This window comes from Hyalella azteca, unplaced genomic scaffold (genome assembly GCF_000764305.2).
Source record: "Hyalella azteca isolate HAZT.00-mixed unplaced genomic scaffold, Hazt_2.0.2 contig11402, whole genome shotgun sequence".
In the NCBI taxonomy this organism is placed as follows: Eukaryota; Metazoa; Arthropoda; class Malacostraca; order Amphipoda; family Hyalellidae; genus Hyalella; species Hyalella azteca.
Genome location: NW_025941401.1, coordinates 110,548 through 128,115, shown reverse-complemented (window position 1 = coordinate 128,115; position 17,568 = coordinate 110,548). Strand labels below are relative to the sequence as shown.

General features: G+C 38.2%; 1 protein-coding gene across 1 annotated transcript; it reads right to left on the bottom strand.

Moving 5' to 3' along the window:
- Positions 1-3,943: 3,943 nt before the first annotated feature.
- Positions 3,944-16,864, bottom strand: LOC108681547 (inactive rhomboid protein 1-like). Its single transcript, XM_047882812.1, has 18 exons — positions 16,598-16,864; positions 15,507-15,567; positions 14,918-15,113; positions 13,526-13,633; positions 12,851-12,952; positions 12,426-12,431; positions 12,279-12,335; positions 11,138-11,275; positions 10,069-10,143; positions 9,253-9,404; positions 8,991-9,098; positions 8,258-8,393; positions 7,716-7,829; positions 6,580-6,680; positions 5,394-5,506; positions 4,956-5,034; positions 4,905-4,912; positions 3,944-4,858 (listed from the first exon to the last, which is right to left on the bottom strand). The coding sequence occupies exons 1-18, from the start codon at positions 16,728-16,730 to the stop codon at positions 4,326-4,328; spliced, it is 2,220 nt and encodes a 739-aa protein (XP_047738768.1). The 5' UTR covers positions 16,731-16,864; the 3' UTR covers positions 3,944-4,325.
- Positions 16,865-17,568: the final 704 nt, after the last annotated feature.

Here is a 17,568-nt window from a genome sequence, read left to right as displayed (position 1 = left end):
GATTAGGTATATATCATTGAACTGATTTAATGCCATTTATATCTACCAGTAGTGCCAATTGTGCTTTTACATCACTTTTACAATCTCGCTTCTTATGCGCATGTCGTTTAAATGCAACTGCAAGATAAGCTTTCCTCTACTTTTGAGATGACAATGAATTAATTATCTAGATAGGCAGATGATTTTACTCCAATATTGAATAAAAAATGACGAAATGCGGTTCCTGTTCGAATATATGAACGAAAATCCATTAAACATGCGAGAGAAGGGTTGGGCGTGATTGTAAGAGCGTCGTAGAACCGTCGCACACAACTGCGTCGCGTTGCGGTAACTGCCTCGCTGTTAAATATATACCAGTCCAGGGCCTATACTTTCAAAAAAAGTTAGGAGATCGTGAGTTCATCAGCCAATCATTGACGGCCTTTCAAGCCTAATCAACCAATCATTGAGAAAAAAATAGAGCGTAAGTACTTACGTTCACTTAGCAATTTTTGAAAGTATGGCCCCTGAACACTGCAAACAAAACTTTTAACTTTTATCACTTGCTTCTTCAGTTGTTCTAGATATTAATTTAAATGTTGAATGATGTATTTCATGGATTTTAAACCAAGCCAGCAATCATAAACCTAAAATATTGAGTACGTCAATCATAATTATTATGCAAACGCGGAGGATTTAGAGCGTGGTGTTTAAGGGTTGGGCGTGATAGTAAGAGCGTCGTAGAACCGTCGCACACAACTGCGTCGCGTTGCGGTAACTGCCTCGCTGTTAAATATATACCAGTCCTGAACACTGCAAACATAACTTTTAGATTTTATCACGTGCTTCTTCAGTTTTTCTAGATTTTAATTTAAATGTCGAATGATGTGATGATGATCCCCACAACGTCACTCGAATGAGTGACGCCCAGGCCCACCCCCCTCCGGAGCGCCGAGCCGGTCTTGCCACACTCTGATCAGTTGGGACACTTCCACTGGTTTATTCCATAGATCTTCAGGCTGTAGGCTGGTTGGAATTTAAGCACACCCAAACAGATGTGTGTTGTGGGTGTGGTTTTGACACAGAGGGCATGATGGTGTTGGGTACTTAGCCTCATCGATCTTATTGAGGTATTCTCTAAGCATTGGGCATTTCCCCGCCCTTAATTGCGCCAATGTGCGCCTCATGCCTCGGTCCAAAGTCCTCTCTATTTCGTTTACTTTAGGTGCAGGTGCATTTAGAATCTTGTTGGGTGTTCTCGACTCTTAGGTATCTCTCGACTGCGGTGGTATGCAATGTCTTCATGTTTCTATTCACCTCCACGCTGCTATCACTGTTGTTGTTGTTGCAGTCATACACTTTGCAGTCATCACTCCCAATGCTGTGGCGTGTACGTCGTGGGAGTACCATCTTCGGATGCAAATCACAGCAATCATCCTACTGCATCACAAGATGCAGTCAGGCTACACCGTTTTTTCGGTGACGCTGAGCTGGAAACCCGTCCTCCGGCTCAGGGTATACTATGTTGAATGATGTAATTCATGGATTTTACACCAAGCCAGCAATCATAAACCTAAAATATTGAGTACGTCAGTCATAATTATTATGCAAACGCGGAGGATTTAGAGCGTGGTGTTTATCGTGGGCTTGTTATTTGTAGTTTAAAAAGTTGAAGAATATTTTAGTTTCTTGTCGGGGTTGAAGTCATATTTTCTGAAGTCTTCTATGACGTAAGACTCGCAAAATGCATGTCCAGTTTTGCGATGCAAATACAGGCAATTCATTATTATTTAGCGGTGCATTCAATTTATATACTTGCATCTTTGATCTCTTACAAATTTAAATGTTAAATAACCACAAAAAACCTAATATGCGAATAATTTTTTCGAGAATAACTTCAGTGCCACAAAATTTATCAATTGCAATCTTATTGTTTGGTCTTCGAGGTCGTCAATTTAGCGTTATATTCAAAATGAATGTTCCTGATAATATTATATGATGAAGCACTTTCATCGGTTTAATATATATTGAAATGTTGATTGTCTTTGAAATAGTGACACAGAAGAAACGAAACCTTTAGATTGACAATTTGAATCACGAACATAACAATAAGCCTTAACAATGTAGCTAAGAACATACTGATGAAGTACATGGTCCGCTAAATATGTTAATCACATATTAAAGTAGTCCCAATAATGAACAATAAACTGATCGAATAATCGAATATCAAATGCAAATGTACATCAATGTGCGGACAAAAACAATGAAAGGATATTTGATGAAAACCAAAGATCTCAAGTCGTGTTTGAGTCTTAAGAAAGCGAGGCATCGCTTTGCTCTACTGCACTCGTGATGCGCAGAAGAATGTGAAACGAACTATTTGTCAAACTCAAGATCTGGACAAACCTGTACTAGAGCCTCTGAACATAGCGAGGCCCCGGCGTACATGAGAATGAACGAGGGTCGTGGCTAGAGAGAACCAACAGATTAGAGGGAAAGCCGAGGTTGAAGGATTAATAACTAGGGAAGCTAACTGATACCAAAAAACCATAAGCAATGCCATTCATATCACAACGGGTTCTTCTAAGTGCGCGTTAGTGCTCGCGTTCATCAATTAATTGCATTCAATAGGTAAAAGCTCTATTGATATTGAGCTAGTGCTACCTTAATGACCGTCACTCCAAGTACAGCATCATTCATTCAATAAGAATTAATCCACGGAGGCGCCTTTTACACTAAAAATAAAATAATTAGGCCTGTGCAGAAGACCTCGACATCACAGATTAGACAGGCAAGGAAGTATGGCCGGAATTCAGAGCAGCATGGAAGACGTAACAATTCGTATCTACTCCTGACAAAGCAACACGTGCACAGTTTCTTGATTTCTTTTGTAATAAGTGTTAGCACAAACGACACTGTGTATCTGGTATATCCAAACAAAATCCCATATTTTTTTCGCTGTAAGAGTACACCACAGGCAACAAATCACCGTAATTTCTACCTAATGTCTTACTATTTTAAACGTGGAAAAAAAATCATAATTTTCTTAGAGAATCTCACAGGGATCCATCAGACGACGACTTCAATAAATAAATAAAATGGCAACATGTACACATGGCAACTAAGACAAACTATGGCATTCAATTCCTAATCACGTACGTATATACGTAATTTAAAACGCAAACGCTACCACACAATTTGGACTTTAAATCTGTTACATTAAATAATTTCTACTTCTTAGGAATCTGTGGCAATGACTGACCGGCAAGCATTCTTTGAAAACTTTCCTTAAAGCTATTTAAAGAACGAAATTATCGAATAATATGCGTCGAATCTATGGAAGCAAATTGAAAATAAATAAATTGAAATGCATCTCACTTAGTTGAGCTACTACTGCGACGATGGGAAAAGTCGCAGCAAAATGTTAGTCGAGATCATTTACAGGCTAAATTATAGCTGCTAAGCCAGTGCGCGTAAGTAATAAGTATACCTACCGTATGTATTATAGGTATAGCTGTCACTAGAGCTGCCATGTTATGCGGTATTGTGCATCAATTATAGACTTGATAACATTGGCTTTGTGCAAAGATCACAAGATTTAATGCCTAACTATTATTAACGGTGCAAAAATAATCAATTCAAGAATAATCTTGAAGAGATGTGGCAAGATTAATACATACTATACTATTATTAAGTTTTTAACATCGAAATGGGACTTAAGAGTGAGCAATTTGAAACGTTGAATGAGGCTCTGGCCTTAACAAATATTTATCAATTCAACAAATAAATACAATCACAATCACGACTTGAATCAAGTGAACGATAATCATAGGATGTCTTCAATGAAATGAAATCAAATTAGTCACGTCTTCAAACTTAAGATACTAAAATTGTTCTTAAGTGAGAAGCTGCAAGAGTTGAAAAACCTTCAAATAATATAAATCATTCACAACTTATAAGTACAAAAAACCGACGCTTGTTCAAGTACAAAAATACTGTAGACACCGCACTCGCCTTGACTGCTGGGTGAGCGCCGTACATTGAAATTCGTTAGCAAAGGCCAGTGCAAATCATAAGCAATGCACCTAGGAACTATTTTGATTTGTTATAATTTAAGGACGTAGGAATTTGTTTGCACTTAGAGACACAGGCACTTCTTAACACTTGAAGACACAGGCACTTATTAACACATTCAAATTCGCAGGCACTTGTTAACATTCGAAAGACATGGCGACTGCAGCTATCTTTTGACTCACAACAATCATTAACAGATAGGCATGTATTACAATAGTAGTCTAAATTACAGAGGACAGGAACAAATTACTTGAATTTATACACAAGACGTCTCACGTAATAATTTGATGTCGCTCAAAGCTGGTCTGCATGTCAGCACACAGCGTGCTCGTGAGCGGTATACAGTCAAGGTATCCGCACCATTTACACTCGAAAGGCACTAAATAGAAGACAAGGAAAAGTGTCACCAGATAAACGATGGCCAGCGAGAGAGATACGAGAACAACAATGACACGACACCAACGACTGCTTCGGGGCCTTGAAATCTGAACTTCCTCATCTTCAGGAATTTCATTACTGAGGTTCGGAGCAGTGTGGCCAACATGAGGGAGCAGAGCTGCGGACAGCAGAACACCCATGATGAAGCCGAAAATATTGGCGTAGTTGTCAACACCAGGAAAGAGCCCAATGATGATACAAAATACTAGGAAGGCCGCCCACTTGCCCACAATGGTCCAGTTGCTACGCATGTTATCCTTCACGTCCACAATGAAGATGACGAAGAGGCACCCGACCATCCCTGCGAGGGACCCAGAAGGCCCGACTTCTGGTCGGTAAGGCACGAAAATGGCAGAAGCCAAATTACCTGCACAAAGGAAAAACATTAATCTAACTGTTATGGAGAATCCTGCATCCATACCTTAAAATATTATTAAATTATCGAGTTTCTTTATTTTAATAGCCTGGTGTCCATCCCTGCGAGGGACCCAGAAGGCCCGACTTCTGGTCGGTAAGGCACGAAAATGGCAGAAGCCAAATTACCTGCACAAAGGAAAAACATTAATATAACTGTTATGGAGAATCCTGCATCCATACCTTAAAATATTATTAATTTATCGAGTTTCTTTATTTTAATAGCCTGGTGTTTGACATGCTGATATCAGGAATTATGGAGAGAGAAATAATGCCCGAGGGTACTTTTTGGCGGTTATTACATACAATAGGCTCAAAATATTGGTGTATAAAAATAAATGTTGTAAATACAATGGGACCTCTATCACCATCACCATCCATTTCAGGACGGTTTGAGCGTGCTGAATACAATTAAATTTTAGCATAAATCATACACTAGTTAGAACTTTCCATACCAAATACAAATGAATAATGGCTATGTTTCTTACCCGCAATGCCAGACACGATGTAGATTATAGTGACTCTGACCGTGCCAGCAAATTTCTCCAAGTTCCTCAGAAGAAACCAGTGCAGCAGGAGGGTCAAGATCAGCGGAAACAATCTGCATCATTGAAGTTTTAACAGAAGATTAAGATTCAGAATAACGTCATGCCGTTTAGAGTCGGTAAATGTTATTAGAGTTAACCTGTCTACAAAAAATAAAACACAAACAGCTGTTATAATGTGCCTTCGAGTAGACTTTCATTCTTAAAATAGTTTTAATTAAAAATTGAGGGAGATCTGTGATTAGAAAAATCAAAATAGTAATAAGAAGAGAAATTCGAATTGAACAAACCATAAAGCGTATGTTGCTTAATTTTTTTAGGCATCGCACCATCAGAAAAAAATTACACAACAGAAAGTGCTAATTAAACCTACAGTGGTCGCGTGGATTACATATATAGTCCACGCTTACGAAATTCGGCCTTAACGAAACCGACCGAAAAGATGGCCAATCTGGTCAGGTTTTGCACGCGACAACTGTAGGGTTAAGGGTTGTTCATTTAAAAGAGTCAATCCTAACCTCGGCATCTACGTGCCAAAGTGACTTCTGCGCTACGATATGTGCCAAGAAAAACGTGTCGTTACAACTTCAATGAAAATTGCTACAGTCCCGAAGATAAATATTGTCCTTTAAGTGAAGAAAACTAAATGACGCAATTAAAATTGGTTGTAAAAGCAATCTGAACAAAATGGTTTGCAAAAATTACTCGCCTTAAATATTCAAATTAATAAAAAATAATTTGGAAATCCCCGTTGAATAGATCAATCCTTAAAAGTATACATTTCAGGACCAAAATTAATCTTCAATTGTAAATAAAGAAGATAGCTACATCAAGAGACTGTATGTTCGACCTACGGTATAATCAAACTACCTGTACGAATAAAGCGAGTCCTTCAACTTATAAATTAATAGACAGTCCTGAATAAAATTACACCTTAATGCACTGTGGATAAAATGGCGGGCACAAGACACGGACTCACCACGAATGAATGAAGACGGACATCCAGAGTCAGTTATCCAATTGAAAAAATTATTGAGAATGAAGCGAGACCGCAAGGTGATAAAAGATATTTCTACATTAAATTTCCCCTACATTATGCAAAAATGGCGTGCACACAACAGGGACTCACCCTGGATGGATGAAGATGGACACCCAGAGCCTGTAGACCTGATCAGGCACCTCAGGGTTGAGGAACGCCAGCATCTTGCACACGTCGCTCAGGCAGTGCACCTGCGTTAATATTAAGCTTTATAAATAGCTTTGCTGAATAATAAAGCTAATATAAATAATAATAAGGCTTGAATAAATCTTAAGCTTTGCTGAAATGATGTCGAATAAAGTATACAGAAAAGTTGCATATAAATTGAAATATCTCCAAGCCAGACATTTATTTGTGCGCACACGTATAAAATACTGCCGTTTACCCAAATTATCTTAAAAAAGCATCCAGAACTTCGAAATTTGTAGAAAATGGAATGACGTATCAACAGCCCCACGCATCTTAGTTTAGATAAAATAATTGGTAGGTAAATGGAGAATAAAAGGGGTAGGTATTATAGTGTTCCAAAGCGCCTTAACACGTTGACTCCGAAGTGGTACATATGCGTACCACGAAATGTATTTCTCCAGAACGTAGTGGTACATTATTCAGCTTGCCTAAAATCGGCCAAATCCGAGAACAAAAAAGGCCGATAACTCAATATCTACTAGTTTATTTGTAGGTTCCGCTATAAAAATTCCATTGATTTTTTTTGCAGTATTTAAAATTTAATTAGGAAGTACCCAAATCATAAATTTTAGGAAGTACCTGGCCAACGCAAGTGAGAAACACTAAATCACGGAATTAGTCCGGGAAAAATTACCGTCTGGCAACCATGTTTAAAAACAGTACATAAAATGAAATAATAGTACAAGATGAAGCAATCGGAGTCAACGTGTTGAAGTTTAAAACAATAACATCACAGAAAGGATGCAGAATATATAATTAATCTGACTAGAAAAAAATACTAATGGAACAAGGAATTAAAAAATCGTAGTCTCTGCGGGAAATTGTTGTGAAATTTTTCAATTGAATATGTGACATAAACCTACAGTGGCCATGAAATTAAGAGCCTGCAGTGAGCTGGATTGAAATTGTCCAGTTCCCTATCTCCGCCAACTACGTTTAGCTAAAGTTTTAAAGTTAAGAGTAAGCGTAGCTAAAAAGTATGTAAATAGATCAAGAGCCATTATTTAAAGAAGAATAAGATGCGCGTGGAGACGCACTTGCGAGCAGAGAGTTGCTTCCTCGTGGAAGTGGCCATAAAGGAAGTTGCAGTGCTCGCGTGTCGTGATGTGGCACTCGCCGTGTATGCCCACACAGCACGGCCTGCCCACAACCTGCCCGGTATACAAGCATTAGAGACTTCTTGGTGTACATTGTAGGTGATACTGGAATTGCTGGTGTGTAGTGCTGTTGTTGATAACAATCTTCCGAACCTGAATGTAACTGCAAAAACTAATGTGTATGATAGCAGCGTGTATCATCAATGTACGTTTTATCCGCGTCGGACGCAGATCACTAAACCAATGATTCTGCTGCAGTTTACGTTTTAGATGTGCTTTACTGTCTGCATTGTGCTACTGTAGCACTTATACACCTTCTAACAACAGCATCCTCATTCCAAAACACCTCGCATGTGATGCTTGCATCACTCCTTACAAGTGATGCTGGTGTCATCCCTCACAACACACCTCACAAGTGATGCTGGTGTCACCCCTCACAACACACCTCACACGTGATGCTGGTGTCACCCCTCACAACACACCTCACACGTGATGCTGGTGTCACCACCAAACACAGAGGGCCCCGCGAAGGAGATGTTGGCCTTCTGACACACGGGCCACTGCGTGATGTCGTCGGGCCACACGTTGGGCGCGACCGAGGCAGGGGCGGTGCAGACTCTGAAGAATAAATAAAATTATAATCAGATCTTCCTTTATCAATAAAGTTATTATTAAAATATTATCAACAGCAAAACACACACATTGCAACCTTGTGTTAATTAGTGGGTTTTACATAATAAAAAATGTAATATTTGATGTCATCCTTTGCATATACCACTAATTCCACATTTTTGGTTACCTCAAGTTCTACTCATCATCATTACAAACTCGAACAAAATTTAGTACACAAACCTGATGATAATTAACTTGAACTCAATAAATTACTTGGATTACTATATTATAGGTACTATATATATATATACACACACATTATAGGTACTCTATATATACACACATTATTCAATACACGAGGTCAATTTCACTGTTACAGTTTAATTCTATCAGGCCTCATGAGCAACCAAACTTCTCAACATTTATGGAAACAATGCAACTTATTTTCATAATGGCATTACTTCAATTTAAATAATATGATACAAAAATTTAACAACTAAATTTAACTCAATAACGATTTGACTTAAACTTAGGCAACATGATAGACCATAGCAACTATTTACCATATCATTCAAGTTGCGAGGCATGAGGCCGTTTTCCTACCTGGGGTCTTGTCCACAGACGGGCCCGCTAGTGCGCTCATCAGGCCCCGGGTCCAGGGCAGTCCACTTATCCCAGTGTGACAGATTTTCCTGCAAGCACATCAAAATACATTAAAATTCAGTTAAAATACATAGAAATTGCTTTAGAGATATATTTAAAATGCAATTAATATACAATAAGAAAACCCAAAATACAGAAAAAAAACAATGAAATTACACCAAAAAACGCAAAATAACTACCCAATCTTCAACAGTCCCCCCACCGAGCACTTGTCTGCACGCAGCCGCCCAGGTCGTGTCGTATGCAGCAGCCGGTGGTTGCCTCCGTCTGCCGTTGCTTGTTGATGCCTTCATTGATGGCAGCGTCTGGTCGCATGCACGGAGTGTACTTGGCCCCCAGCGCGATGAGGTCGGCCTGAAATCGTGATAAATCATCAATGAATGCTATCAGTGATCGCCTGAAACGATAATAAATCATCAAATAATACTATCATATAATAACCTGACATGATAATAAATCGTCAATTAATACTATCATGTAATGACAAGTAACTTTAACAGGCATACATTCTATACTATGCAACACCTTTAACAATGATAAAAGTTATGAAGAGCAGCATTCACAATGTCACAAAAAAATTCGCAATAAGCATTCAGAGATACTTGAAATAGAAAATAACCACCAATAAGTTGGAGTTGTTGAATTACAAAGTTGTTAGTAACTTGCTGTTACCTATGAAGATATTCTGAAGTTATTCAAATCATTATTACTTGACCTACAATACCTATATTCGTAGAGCTCTAATTCCATTTGATGCAATCCATCCTCATAAATGAGATTAGGTAGAATTATTTAGGATAACGTATAGCCATTGGCGTATAAGCGCGTGATATGAGAAAACTAAAAGGAAAATGAAGAGGGAGGGACTCTTATAGGGAAATTAATATTATTGGTAGGTAGTAGTTCTACTATGTTTTAATATGCTGTGATACGGTAGTTCGAACATGTTCTAATATGCTATAATAGTTCTAATATTTTCTAAAATGCTATAATAGTTTTAATATGTTCAAATAATTACCTGTCTGGGACCCAGCCAGAGGTTGGCCGGCTCCTCATACTCGATGATCTCGAGTGATAAACTCGTCGTCAGAATCTGTTGACAGAACACAACATTAATTAAATACTCAACACTCGAGATGGTCGTAACATTCACTACAGTCCCGAATGGCTACCAACATTTCTACCCTGAATGGCAAGTACCAGGGCAGAGTTAGCCGTGCAGGTAGAGGCACTTTTTTTCAATTTTTGAGGTGTGCATTACTAGGCAGGGCAAGTTTCTACAATCGACACCGAGACGTTTCGTTAAATTCTTCAAACGGGATTTAGTCGCGTTATCCTAAATTTACGACAACACAATTAGCTCAGAAATTTCAGATGCCAAGATCAGCCGGCCCTAAAGCAGTTATTTTCGTATTATTAAGTGGTTAATTCAGAACTAAAAATAAGGTCCAGCAACAAGTAACTATTTAAACCACTTCCTAATGGTACATCCAATAGCCAGAAAAGAATAAAATTGAAATCTTTAAATAACATTGTGCTGAAAATTCTTAGCAGTAGCTGATGCCAAAAATAGAAGATATCCCACAAAACTCATTACTAAAATACACACCAAACCCGTCATAAAGAACAGGAAAAATTGTTACGGAACTGTAAACTAGATATTCGAAATGACAGAAGTAAAAATTTCGTGCATTCAAACTTTCGATTCTGAGCAAAAACTTAGACTGAAAGACTACAAATATTAGGAATGAAACAAGGTTATCATCATCAATAAACAGGAAAGTTACTTTCAGTTACACCTACTTCATTTAATAATTTATTTCTTATGCTAGTCTAAATCCATGTCACTTTATCTATCCATTGTTGAATCTAATGACTTTACACACTGGATAACTTGTAAGTATTTTTTGTCACGAATACCTCGCTCAAGACGACTTTACATGCATTTTTATCTGGAATTCCCACTTTCCTCGACAGATGTCTTGTTAGCGCGACTTCCTAGGTTTTACTTGACATTAACTTTTTTTCTCGAATTTCTAGACTTTCCTTGCCATATACCTTCATATACGCAATTTTCCGACTCGTACCTCGCCTTTGACGACTTTGAGTCCAGCGCCATATGGCGCGATGGGGTAGAGGATCATGGAAAGCGCCAGCACAACGATATGCACCGTGCTGACCCAGTAGGAGAAATAGGGGCGGCTGTCGTCATGGTGATCATTCACCTGCACATGTCAAGGCGAAATAGGGGCGGCTGTCGTCGTGGTGATCATTCACCTGCACATGTCAAGGAGAAATAGGGGCGGCTGTCGTCGTGGTGATCATTCACCTGCACATGTCAAGGAGAAATAGGGGCGGCTGTCGTCGTGGTGATCATTCACCAGCACATGTCAAGGAGAAATAGGGGCGGCTGTCGTCTTCACCTGCACATGTCAAGGAGAAATAAGGGCGGCTGTCGTCATGGTGATCATTCACCTGCACATGTCAAGGAGAAATAGGGGCAGCTGTCGTCATGGTGATCATTCACCTGCACATGTCAAACTCATGCAAACGACCACAGAAATTGGGTGAAGAGGAATACAACCATTACCTATCACCTTTAATAACAAGCTGATGAAACAAATGCATTTGAAATTTTTTTTGCCGTACTTATTCAGAGCGTCCAAAGATCATGTTCAGCTAGTGAATTGCACAAAAACAATCGGCATCTTTTGATAATTTATTTTAAATTATATTGATGTTTGTAGCAATTTAAGAAGAAAACAATACTTCACGTGCAACAACGGACGCACAAACAGAAAGGTAAATGATCAATTTCGAAAGTGAAACTATCTTTAATTTGTATATTAGCTCATGATATTGTTTCCTGTACACATCCTGTACATGTTATGAGACTTCTGGAATTATACAGTCAAACAAGTCTTGTCCTAAATGAGCGGGACAGCATGGGATAACAATCTCGGGGCTTCATCTCTGAGAAATCAGAAAATTTTCCATGACATTTTATTTTCAGTCTATTGCATTATTAATAGTGATATTGGAATAATATACCGTAATCCAATCATCCAAATGTGAGTGATGCTGGGCATCCAATCATTGAATAATTAGATATTTTTCGGTTATACAATAATGAACTTTCAAATGCAAATGGTAAATTGTATCAAGAACTGTAAGAAAGCTTGACATGCAAGTCTCATTGTAGCATTTAATCTACTTAACGACACTGACCATCTTCAACTTCGTACGGAGCCACATTCGTACCCCAGGTCTCTCTGGCTGCTGCTGTGGATAAAAATCTGAAATCAATATCTCTTGCGTCTGAGCTGACCCTTTGTTATTTCAAAACTTTTATGTCAGTTGCAAAAGTTTATCCGACTGCTGGATTTTTTGTGTACAGAACAAGCAAACTAGATTACCTGTTCTATGTGCTGATGTACGTACGGTAAATGATTCCTAATCGTCAGGGATTCGATACAAAAAAATTTATTTGAAATTTTTCTGGTTACATAGATGCTGGACATTATACATCTCTGTAGTATTCTTTGTCATATTGATATTTGTCAGAGCTTTGGAAGACTGATAGCAGCTAGTTCATATTATTTAATATAGCTATATATATAAAATGCTTGATATGGAACCACAATCAAAACGAGATTTTTTCATAATGGAAATCAAGCAGATCTATACGTATCTTCTTTGCTCCACATTTGAACTACGAAGATGTCTGCAACAAACATTTTATGGAATACTTATAAGAACTTTTTTCAAACAGCTATGCATATTTTTTTAACGCATTTTACCTGATGGGATGGAAATGTTCGGGCATCTGTGAAGTCTATGGTCTCTGTGTCCGTGGCCTGCGCCTTGGTTTCTGCTGTCGCCCTCTTCCACTTGCCCAGGGCCTAGAAAGCTAGAGTACATCAGAACACAGCAACATGGAGTTAATGGCAGTCAGTTTACCCAAATATGGTCATTGTGGAACATATTTAATAGAATTAATTTTAGAATGCATACACTCAGGAAGTTACGTAAACTTGTAATATTAAACATACTATTTGTCAAGTCTAAAGATTGCCAAACAAACAAAATACTTTACAATTTTTAATTAATCAAAAATTAATTTATCTGTAGAAAGTAATGAAATTTGCTGAACATTGTAGCAGAAGCTGTAATATGGAATGAAAGCATACAGTGTAAATGAAAGCATTTAGTAACATGTATGCAAAGTTGAATTTTCTATAAAGAGGTGGAAAAGGATTTAAAAACTTCAAAAATTTACCTTGAATAATGTTCCAAAAATTTTAAATAGCAGATTAGATTACCTATACTAAAGCACTAATAATATCGAGCTTTTATTGATAGCATAAACAGGGCAGGAAACTCGATGAAATTGTTAGAATAGGAAAATTTTGCTAAAACAAGTATATGTACAAACGTAAACAGGCTGATCATAAAATAACTGTCCTGTCACATACTCTGGACGCAGCAAGAAGTGTGATGGACGCTACGGAATCTTTAGTTGGTTCATCCTCATCATCATCTGCTTCATCAGAAATGAGCTGATCCCCAGCAGCATCTGTAACCTGTCAGAGCACCAAGTATTATGATGAATGACTTGAACTAGTCAGGTAGTACGCACAAATATTTGAATTTATTCTAATGAACTGGAAGATCATCTCTCATCATAACATGAATAAAACTAGTCAAATTTACAGACACATATTTGGGTTTTAGTCTAATTAACTGGAATCTATGAGGATCATCTTTTATCATAACATGACTACCTACAACTAGTCAAATTTACAGACACATATTTGGGTTTGGCGAAATCAAGTGTAATCCTCAATGATCATCTCACATAATATTTTTACATGGATGCTCTACAAATTAGCATCACTTTCTCACTCAATAATGAACCACTGCAGGCATCTCTTCATAAAACCAATGATATCATGATTCACAATTTTTCACAAGTATCTTTAGTACGTTTATGAATTTGATGTGAATCAAATTGTGAATTTGATTAACAAGTATCTTTAGTATGTTTCAGGCGTAGCAGTCCCAGGCCACAGTGGGGAGCCGCCTTAGTTATGGCAGGCAAGTTGTCCTTGCCGCCAAAGTCTCAAGGTCTCGTGTGCATAGGGTAGGTATCTGGAACTGTCTCCTTCTCTCGTTATGGCGTTCACGATCTTGAAGGGCTCGTTTTAGAAGTTGGGAGCAGTACGAGTTGGTTCTCTTCAATTTTCGTGCCATCCGATGCCAGGTTACAGTGTTTCATGCCAACTCTTCTGCTACCTCTGTATCTCAGAACCTAAAACTTGGTGCTGTTGAATTGCATGCCGTTCACTTGCGCCAGTCAAACATTGCAGAAAGGTTTTCTTGGAATCTCTAACAGTCTGCCCTGTCTGTAACAGTCATAAGTACCAAGATGTCGTCCACAAATGACAATGTTAAGGTGTGGCTTGCTCTCACCGTCTATGCAGTGAATAGGGCTTGGGTACAGTTCCCTGTGGAGCTCAAATTTTCACCTTCACCTCACTCGGCCTCAAGCCTTTAGCAACGTCAGCTTGTAGTCTGTCAGTCAAGAATTGTGAATCTATGCTACTAGAAGTACTAGTAGGAGCATCGAAAAAAACTTTCCTTTCACCTCCAGTAGTCTTAGTTTTCCAAAAAGCACTTCATGGTTAACTTTGTCAAAAGCTTTGGCACAGCCCATATTCACCACGTCTACGCCAGTGCCCTCCTGCACTTCTGACAGACATTGGTGGTGGCAATTTAGTTGAAAACTGTGCTGTCTTTTGTTGAAAACATCACCTTTCTGCACATTCTTTAAACTATTAAGAGGAAAAAACAAAAGTTTAACTTACATCACTATCCACTTTCGGTGGTCTTCTCATGGACTTTCTTCTTATTGTGGCCTGTTCCACTGCAACTTCAGCAGTTTTTTGGTCGTGCCCCTGCCGTTGGGCAAGCCTTAGCCTCTGTTGGCGCCATCGGGCATCATGTTCCTTCTCCCAATTTTCACTGAGACCTAAGAACTCCATTGTGTTGTTTTGCATTAACCTGCACAAAATAACATGGCTTAGACAACTCAATGACAATGCTGACAGGCAAAAATATATTTTTTCTAATATACCAGAAGTCTTCTATAGAGTATAAACCTGTCTTGTTTTTTATGAATTAGGTACTGTAGGCTCTTGAATATGCAAGATGAAAATATTAAAAACAAATGGATAAAATTCCACATACTTTTTAGCTACTTTCCAATAGAGGAGACAAAAACAAAGGCAGAGGACAGAAATGCTCTGAAGCCCAATATAAATCAGCAGTGTCAACCATAGGACTTGATTCAAGCCTATACATAGCTTCTATGTTGCATATAAGGTCAACTTTTCTGGTAGCTTTAATTTCTTTAGACCAGCATGACCGATAAAAATCTCAGTTTTAGTAACTCACTTGTAAGCTTTTCTGAAATTAGCTCTTGCTCTGGAGTCTCCAGGTGCAGACTCATGGCTGCCTGTAACACATAAACTAGATGAGAAAAATTATGGTGTACATTAGGATATATAATGTCCAGTCAACAGCGTGCATGCAGTAACACACAAAGATTACACAATCAGCTTTCAGCCAACACAGGCCTGAGAGAATGATCAACCTATAGCAAACAAATGTCAAGACAACCAGCCCATGGCAAACAAATGGCAAGACAATTAGCTCATAGCAAACAAATGCAAAGACAATCAGCCCATAGCAAACAAATGCCATGACAATCAGCCCATAGCAAACAAATGTCAAGACAATCAGCCCATAGCAAACAAATGGCAAGACAATCAGCCCATAGCAAACAAATGGCAAGACAATCAGCCCATAGCAAACAAATGGCAAGGCAATTGGCCCATAGCAAACAAATGGCAAGACAATCAGACAATAGCAAACAAATGGCAAGACAATCAGACAATAGCAAACAAATGGCAAGGCAATCAGACCATAGCATACAAATGGCAAGGCAATCAGCCCATAGCAAACAAATGGCAAGACAATCAGCCCATAACAAACAAATGACAAGACAATCAGCCCATAACAAACAAATGGCAAGACAATCAGCCCATAACAAACAAATGGCAATACAATCAGCCCATAACAAACAAATGGCAAGACAATTAGCCCATAGCTGGCAAAGAAATGGCAAGAAAATCAGCCCATAGCAAATGTATGGCAAGAAAATCCGTCCATGGCAAATGTATGGCAAGACAATCAGCCCACAGCAAACACATGACAAAGAAACCAGCCTTTAGAACACATGCCAAAATAATAGAATAAACTACAGTAATGATATACAGTAAAGGATGAACATCAAGAAAATTATGGCTTATTAACAACAATTAACTTAATTATTATTGTCTCCCATTGAACCTTCATAGACACCAAAATGCAATCTCAGCAATGTATATGTATGTTAGGTTGAATTATAGTAACATCTGATTTTCACATCTAAACAATACATTTGGAGAAATTCAGAGGCAGAGAAAGAGGCTGGAGCATCTCACCTTCAGCAGCAGCCTCTCCAGCTCCAGAAGTCTTTGTTAGAGGGAACTCAACAGAGTCCTGATTTTGTTCAGCCAATTGTTCCATCTTGTTTAGCTTTATAGCAGCATTTGCTACATCACTAAACTCATTCATTTTGATGTTCTCTCTAGATTCAGTACAAATAATAATAGAACAGTTTCACCTTATTTTTATGGCCTATCTAGAGAGAGTATACATTTCTCATTAACATATTAATTTCAATAATCAGACTAGAAAGCATTATGAATCTGCAATAGGAAATAAATTAAGCATTGTTTACAGACTGAGAGAGCATAGAGAAATTCATATGATTTAGTAAATTAGTATAGGTATTTTGTACATTGGTGCATTTAGAACATTTTGGCACATTTAGTACATATCATCAAATTGGATAATAAAGAACTGGTGAGGTAATTCGGGACAGTCCTCCATCATCATGGTGTAAAAATGTTATAGCAGCAAAACCAATTGAAATATTGCAAAACTAAAAATAGTGGTGTAAACTTCAACATATTTTCCATATATGTAGGTAGTACGGTAGCTATAAAGGGAGTTTAGAAATCATACATTTACACTGCACACTGTGCAATGTACCTAGGCCTAAACCTGGGTATGTTAACCCATTAATGCCAAGCAGTTCCATACTAGTGATACTACCATTTGGAACAGGCAAAGAAAAATGGATTTTTAAAAAATTATGTAATCAAATAAATATGCAAGTGAATGCATAGGTTTGATACACATCTTGTACATATTCTGGCAACATTTGGTTCTGGTCTGACCGTCTGCGGCACCAACTAGGTACTCCCTAATCCCTATTCAGCAACATTCAAAAATAAGAACCATCAACCAGGTGTCAGTCTGTCAGTCATCAGACAGTACGGCTTGACATCATAGCGGTCCAGCGGAGAAGGTGAGTAATTTGTTCTAAAAATATATTATTCATGACTCA

Excerpts from the sequence above, each read along its gene's own strand:
- LOC108681547 (XM_047882812.1), bottom strand. The coding sequence starts at position 16,730 with ATGAATGAGTTTAGTGATGTAGCAAATGCTGCTATAAAGCTAAACAAG. Across the intron at positions 13,634-14,917 it reads CACCGAAAGTGGATAGTGAT|GTTACAGATGCTGCTGGGGA; the intron begins GTAAGTTAAACT and ends GTGCTCTGACAG. Across the intron at positions 6,681-7,715 it reads AAGCAACTCTCTGCTCGCAA|GTGCACTGCCTGAGCGACGT; the intron begins GTGCGTCTCCAC and ends ATATTAACGCAG.